The following is a 7,271-nucleotide window of genomic DNA, read 5'->3' on the forward strand; positions in this document are numbered from 1 at the left end:
TAGTCTCGATCTGTGTCACTTTCTTGCTTTCTTCCAGCCCAGGCTGAGAAGGTTCTTTCAGCAGCAAGAGGACGGAGTCTGTTCAATTATATTCTATTCCAATTACAAGGCAATCCTCCTGGCTACATGGACTTGTATCTTTGTAGTGTGATATTCTACTTTTTTGCAGTCAGGAAAATGACTCATGTGACACATGTGCCTCCTAATTGAAATAGTGGCCTGTGACTTGGAAATCTGCATCCAAATTTTGGCTTGGAAAGCCTGAGGAAGCCTTTTAACTCTACATACGCCCGTTCCCTGGTTCTAAAACTTGCACAGTAAGATATGCTGTGCACTTAGTCAATGTGCATGCAGTGTCTGGCACAATGGAGCCTAACTTTGATTAAAAGCAATACCAGAAATCAGTAACAGTTTGCTTCACTCACGAGTGATGAATATCCAGCCTGGATATTGTGTTTGTGTCACTTTCATCACCTCCTCCTACTAGCAGGGCTTTGTGGGAGGCTGTTGTTGAGCCATAGTACGTTTGGGATGCAGCTGCCTAGAGGTCTGCTAGCCCTAACTTATGTGGTAGAGCTCTTCTAATGGGCCACCAGAAAATGCTTCATAAGTAGGTCAGCCCAAGTCCTTGGAGAAAACGGTCTTAGCTTTAATTCTGCTATGCACGTTGCTACAGCCAACCAGTAAATAAGTAAGACAGATAAATGTACCAAAACACCCAACAACGGCAGGAGGATGGGTACCCAAAATGTACAATTTTTACCAAAAGCATTTAATGAAGGAAAGCTGTCACTCATTTTTGTAATAAAAGAATTTTACGTTTAACATTGTGTGAACCTCATTTTTCTGATAACCTTTTTCTAGGGCAGAATTTTCTGAGAGAAGTAGCATCAGGTGGAACACAGGACTCGTGGGTTCTTTCCCCGACTTGTGCCATAGATGAGCTGTGCCTTCTTGTAAGACCTATGCTCTCTCAGTTTCCTCTGGAGTTAAGGAAGTTTTCTCCCTCCTGCAGTACTATGGTCATGCACATGAATGTATCTAAAAGGCTACAAAAATGTACAGATATCACTGAAATTCTTACATAATATTGATCATATGAGGCAGGTGAAATAATTGATAATTGCTGTGCATTCACTACAAGAATATCAATATGTTCTGCAAGCAAGTGATGACTGTAGAAAACAAGGTTTCTGAGATACATAGTGATTATATCAATTTCTCTAAGATGTTTTTTTAATCTAGAGAGAAACTGTAGAAAATTAATCAGAGGCAGAATAATTAAAATTAAAGAGGGACCATCTTGACCTGGGAACGCATGGTCTGAGTGTGGCTCTCGGGTGCTGTGTGCCAAATCACTTCAGTAGTGAGAGAGATGTAAAGGACTGGCCAGCACAGAAAGCAGCTTCGGAACCTGCTCGGTAAACAGAGCCGTGTTGCAAAGCTCGAAGAGCCAGCTCGGAAAGGAAGGCGCTGCTTGTAGTTGAGTGCCTGTGACAGCAGGCAGCTGAGAGCAGGGAAACCACACACTGCTCCAATCCTTGCTTCCAGCTCTGCAAGCTCTCCAGCACGGCAGCGTGGAGAAACAGCTTCACCAATAACTTCATTTGGATGACAGATGAGAAGGAATATTTACTTGGGTACAAGGTGAAGAGCATGGAAAGATGATCTGAAGTCAAGGAACTGACTGCAAGTGTCGAAGCCTGATATTCTTAGCAAACAGCAGTGCTCAAAGGCGGAGGAGGATGCTAAAGCCAGGCACTCTCTGGAACAAAGCAGCCTATCAAAGCTAAGACAGCAACTGTTTGGGACCTCTCGGGATCATAATCCTGGGAAGAACAACAAAAAATTCATGAGTGCTATGGATTGAAAAGCAAAATAATAGCTATTGCGAAACTTGCAGCAGTCACATCTACTTTGAAACTGAGGTTGAGACGCTGCTGGAAAATATTCTGGAAGGAAACAAGCTGTTCTGGCCAGGTCCTAGGAAAGCAGGTGGCCAAAAAGGAGCTTTCCTTCCTTGCCTTGTTGTGATCTCTGGTTAAGTATTCCTGTCCACAGGGGGAAGCGGCAGGAAAAGCCTCTACAAATAACTTCCCAGGTCTGTTGCCAAAAGCCAAGAAACAGTTTTGGATAAAAGTGTGGGTTGATTAGCAACCTTTTTGAAGAATGTCTGGCCAGGAAACTGAGGACTTTGGTGCAGAAAACCTCACAGACAAGTCTCAGATGATTCCTAGCCTCCCGCCATATGACATGGATGACCAGTTTCTTCCCAGGGAGCCACGGAGTGCCTGGTGCTGCTTGGCATGGACCCTGATGATAGTCATCATGAATTCTTTGGTCTTTTTCATGAATTTGCTTCTGATGTTTGTTATCTTCACCATTGTGCTGCTTCCTACCATTGTGGTGGTTTACTTTGGCTTTCAGTGCCACTCTCAGGTAAGTAAGCCTTGCTCAGTTTGGCTGCTAACAGCCACCTCTAAGGCAGGGCCATCCATAAGGGTTTTATTTTGGCCCGTGGGGAGCAGCAGCTGTGGAGTCAAGGCTAGACTCCCTGAGCTTTGGCTTTGTTTTCGTAAGGGGGGTGTATGCGTATAGATTTTTTTTTTCCATGGCAGGAGGGAAGGTATGTGTATAGACTGGGCTGACAAGAAGAGGCTTCTGGTGGTTCATGCCGACCTGCGGGCTCCTGGTTGTACAAGCGAGCAGTCTCTCTGCTCGGTGCCCGTGACACAGCTATCAGCAAGGCTGGCACGTACATTTGTCTAGGGAAGTGCAGGCTTCATGGTTTCCAGACTAATTGTCTCAAAGTAGTTGTTTGGCCCCCATCCGTTGTGTCAGTAGGTTAGAGCAGAAAGCCTCTCACTGGAGACACAGAACACTGCCAGAAGCTGCCTGTGACTGCCCAGCTCCTCGGGGACCGAGACAGCATGGGACCCCTTGGGGTCGATCCCCTGTGCACTGCACTTTGTACTGTTGTTTAAGTGTGAAGGGATCAGAGATAAATCTTTAGCACTTCATAACAAGCTTGCATGAGATGCCAATCTTGTGGGCCCGTCTGGGTGCTGGCAGCAATGAGCTAGATACATGTTTACTCCTCTCTTCTTCCAATATTGTGGGAAATGGAAGCTTGATTGGGCAATAAGGTTGCATTCCCATGAAAACAGCTAGTAGCTGTGACAGGTCAGGTGAACACACTCCCTGGCTTGACAGAGCTGCTGTTTGCATTTTGACATCACAATATTGCTCTTTTCTGTGACGTCTGTTACCGAGAGCTGCCAACCTGAACTCCCCTGTGATTCTCACGAGTCCTGCCTGGGCTCTGGCAGTTTGTTGCCTTCCGCTTAAGCAAGCCCTTTACAGTGTTTGTCGTGTTTGCTCTGCCTCATGACAAATCACAGAACTGGTCAAGTCTAACAGAATATATCATCCCCTTCTTATGCCAGTCTAACATCCAGATGTGTTCCCAAACGTGCTGTACAGTTTCTCACACCAACAAATGAGCCTACCTGTCAGTAAGGGCTCTAGCTGCATGTATTTCATTATTTCCAAATTTCTTCTTGATATATTTCTATAAATATTTTTGGAATCATTTGACTAAGTGTCAGTGTGAAAAATCAGTTCTTCTGTTTTCCTCACAGGCAGTAACTGTTAGACCAGCTCAGTATGACTTTTCTTGCTGATTTTCTTAAGTTAGAAGAGTTCTTTTACTTCTTACTTTGGGGAAGAAAAATCACACACTAGTACCATCTCCCACCAGGGACAATTAACTCAAAATATAGATGCTATTGGTCTCCTCATTCCACAGAATCTGAACTAAAGGGAAGATTGTTTAAATCTTTTCAAACTGATGTATTTACCTGAGAAATATTGAAAGAAGAAAGTTTTTCCCTCCTTCCTTTTAATGAAATCTGTGCATCCTATCTAATCACCCACATCCCTGGGACTTCTGTCTGAGTGAGCAGATCCTAGAAAGGATTCAGCCATGCAGCAGGGGTCAGACATTTGCCCAGTTTAATCCAATAAGGCTCTGCTGACTCCTGTGGAGCTGTGCATGGGCATAGCTGTGGAGGTTTCACTCCACAGTGAAGGAGGAGACACCCTCTCTGCCTAGCTGAAGTGTAAAATCAGGTTTCCCAGGTGTGTAAATTGTCACTCAGCTCTGGAGGAACTGCTTCCTTATCACTGGCATTAAAAGTGCTGCCCTGTACTCTGAGGAGCTGCTAGTGTGTGGGTAAAGGTGCTCATTCTGTAGGTGGAATCTCAGTTTGCTCGCTTGAGGCCCCTCAACCCTGGGACACAACAGCATGCTGCAACATACTGTTGGCTGCAAGCACTGATAGCTTTGACTGGGGGATGTGCTGTAACTTTCCAATAAGCCATTGCATTATTCAGCTGACATCCCAGCAACACGAGTTGTCAGCCCACAGCTCCCTGTCTCAAAGCTCCCCGACAAAGGGACTGTGTTGTTATTGTTTTCTCAGTACTGATGTATTTGCTGGTCTGAGAAGTTTGGCTTTCATTGTTATTGCCCTGGAATTATGACAACTCGTAGCTGCTGTTACTGAAAAGCTTCTCCTGATCCTGCAAACTAATGAACGGGGAGACATCTGTCATGATAATTTTTTCGTAGAAGAGGGCAGACACAAGTGCTGCCGCGAGTTGGAGCGAAGCGTGATTGATAGCGATTCATAGAGAAATGTCGTAACTCTGGGCCAGGCAATTCCCACTGTGGCTCTGACACCTTCCGGAAAGGTTTCACTACAAGATGCAAATGCGTCTGATGTCAAACAGGGTAAAGTGGGAGTCTCTGAAGGGCCTATGCAAAGCAAAAGTGGCTCAGAGGGACCCTGATCTACCCAAATAGTCATGCAACCCTTCTTCATTGTGGGTTACAACACTTTCCTGTCGTAGCCCATGGCTGTTAGGATTTTCTCATACAAATGGGAAGGTGTGTAGAATGACTTTTGTTTTATTGAAAAGTCTGTCATCATAAGAAATAATGTACTAAACTCTCCTCAGGAGAAAGTGCAGTGTGGGCCGCTGCCTTGGTAAAAGGGCTGGTCTGTCTCCACAAGTGCAGTGTGGATGCAGATTCTGTAGGACATGAGGCTTTTTAGGGTAGTTTTAACAGGAGATTGCCTGTGAAGCCCTTGAATAACTTTCTCCTATGATCTGAAACTGGTCCTTGAAAGTCATAAATATGGGCTTGAAATTGGACCCAAAATGGGAATAAGTATGAGGATCGCCTTCTGGAATTACCCCTTCCAGCTTCATTCTGCTCGACTCTCACCTTGAGAAGCCTCAAGTTCTCCTTTGCCCACACCGTGCACTGCAGTCGAAGCTCTGAGGAGATGCAAAAGGTTTTCAGTTACAGCCGAGTACATGAGAAGTGAAAGCAGCCATGCTGCTGTTAGCTGTGAGGGCTCTTTAACACAGACTTCCCTTTAATAGGCATGGAGAGAGATTATGGCACCATGGCTCGACAAGAACAGTCCTTTGTCCTTGGGCTGCTGTGTTTCAATGTCTTCCTAGTAGCTGGAAGCCGATTTCTGCACTGCAGATCCATTAGATTGATTTTTTTTTTTTTTTTTTTAAGTATGATGTGTTTATTTGTACTGCTGAAAGAATATGGAAAAAGGAATGGAAGCTAGGGGACATGGGGGTTGCCTGCAGCATTTGTTAATACAGAACAACTGAGTGGCTTGACTCAGATCTCCTACTCCCAGGATGAAAGGAGGGCTTTAAGTACCACTAAGCAAGGACCAGTTAGTGTGCTGGATGCTTTGCAGCAACGTAGGGTGAACGGACTTTCCTGGCAGATTTTGCAGTGCAAAGAGATGCTAGGAGGTAGAAATGAGTACAGTGTGTGCACAGAAGACAGAGCACAAAGGGATCTGTTCCAGGGCAGGAGTCTGGAGAGTCTCCAGCCAGCAGGTAGCTATGGATTGACCCACCTCTCTGTGAAGAATCTATTATCTTGCTGTATTTTATTTACTTTGTTATAATTTCCAGTGTGTTGTGCCACCTACATCGATGTAGCAGCAGGAGGATTTTTTGTTTGGTTTCTGCCTATCAAATACTAAACTGTGTTCTTCTGATGACTTAATAAAGATTAGTGTTTCCTGCTTCAGGATTGGCATGCAGTGCTCTTGTCTTACTGGAAAAGTTGAAAGCTTGTTTAAAATGTGTTGTCAGTCACATAGTGTAGCCTGAAGATGCTGAGCTCAGCTTGGAGAGAGGGAAGAGGTATGTCTTTCTGTGAAAGCGCTAGAAACTCAAGGGTAATTCGATCACCATTCCTATCCACCACCAGGTCTGTGACAAGTTCTGTCTCACTCTTCCCACAGGTGCTGCACTCAGCTGCCCGCTACTGCAAAAGCATCTTGGATGACAACAGCTCTTCTGCCCTCATTATCCTTGGCTTCATCATCATGTCCCCTCTCATTGTGGTGGCCATGGCTATCTACTGCAGTCTGGCAAGGCACCTCCGTCTCTTCATGTGCTTCCAGCCATACAGCAGGGCTATGTACAAGGGGGTGAAGTGGCGCTGGTACGAGGAGGGAGGCCTGTGCAGCTGTGCCAAGGGGTGGAATACCCAAGTCAAGGCCTGGGTATGACTTTGCGGCGCCAGAGGCCCTGCCCGAGCCAGCACTCTCTTCTCCCCACCCTGTCCTTCCCCACCATCACCTCCCAGAATTGCCATCCTGAGGTCTGTGTAGATGAAGGCTGTGTGGTACCTAGATGTGAGAGGAAGGGAGATCTGTTAATGAGATATCTCCTACAGCTTTGTCTGTAAGTGGGTAGGGAAATACAGCGAGGGAAACACAGAAAACACAAGTCCTTGTCGATAAAGATAATGTTCAGCCCTGCAAAGAACAGGGACTCCTCCCTGTGCCTGTTGCATTCAGAGCACAGAGCTGTGCTCCCAGCCTTGACAGCATGTTCTAACTCCCATGGGACACAGAGCACATGTGTATAGGATCAAACAGTGGTGGGAGCGGCTGATGATTTTGCTACATGCCTTGGAAAGGTCTCTTGATCTCCCCCTTGATTTCGGTGATCTCTGATCCTCTGTCCTATGACATACCATAAACTGCAACTGAGTGAAAAGCACGGTGTGTGTGAGGAGCAGTGGCAGGTAAGGAAACACGTGGCAGCTTGGTGCATGATTCTCTCCTTTCAAATTGCTGTGGTCCTCTGTAGTGTTCCGTTAGTGGGCTCTGTGCTGCTGATCACTGCAGGCTGTGTGCTCCCACTGGCTATTGTTT

General features: G+C 45.8%; 1 protein-coding gene across 1 annotated transcript; it reads left to right on the plus strand.

Annotated features, from left to right (window-relative positions):
* Positions 1-2,169: 2,169 nt before the first annotated feature.
* TMEM278 (transmembrane protein 278) lies at positions 2,170-6,620 on the plus strand. Its single transcript, XM_009992417.1, has 2 exons — positions 2,170-2,439; positions 6,351-6,620. Exons 1-2 carry the CDS (start codon positions 2,170-2,172, stop codon positions 6,618-6,620), a joined length of 540 nt encoding a protein of 179 aa, XP_009990719.1.
* The last annotated feature ends 651 nt before the right edge of the window (positions 6,621-7,271 follow it).

Source organism: Tauraco erythrolophus, chromosome 23 (genome assembly GCF_009769465.1).
Source record: "Tauraco erythrolophus isolate bTauEry1 chromosome 23, bTauEry1.pri, whole genome shotgun sequence".
NCBI classification, from domain to species: Eukaryota; Metazoa; Chordata; class Aves; order Musophagiformes; family Musophagidae; genus Tauraco; species Tauraco erythrolophus.

Coding starts and splice junctions, on each gene's coding strand:
- TMEM278 (XM_009992417.1), top strand. CDS start 2,170: ATGTCTGGCCAGGAAACTGAGGACTTTGGTGCAGAAAACCTCACAGAC. Junction 2,440..6,350: donor GCTTTCAGTGCCACTCTCAG/GTAAGTAAGCCT, acceptor CTCTTCCCACAG/GTGCTGCACTCAGCTGCCCG.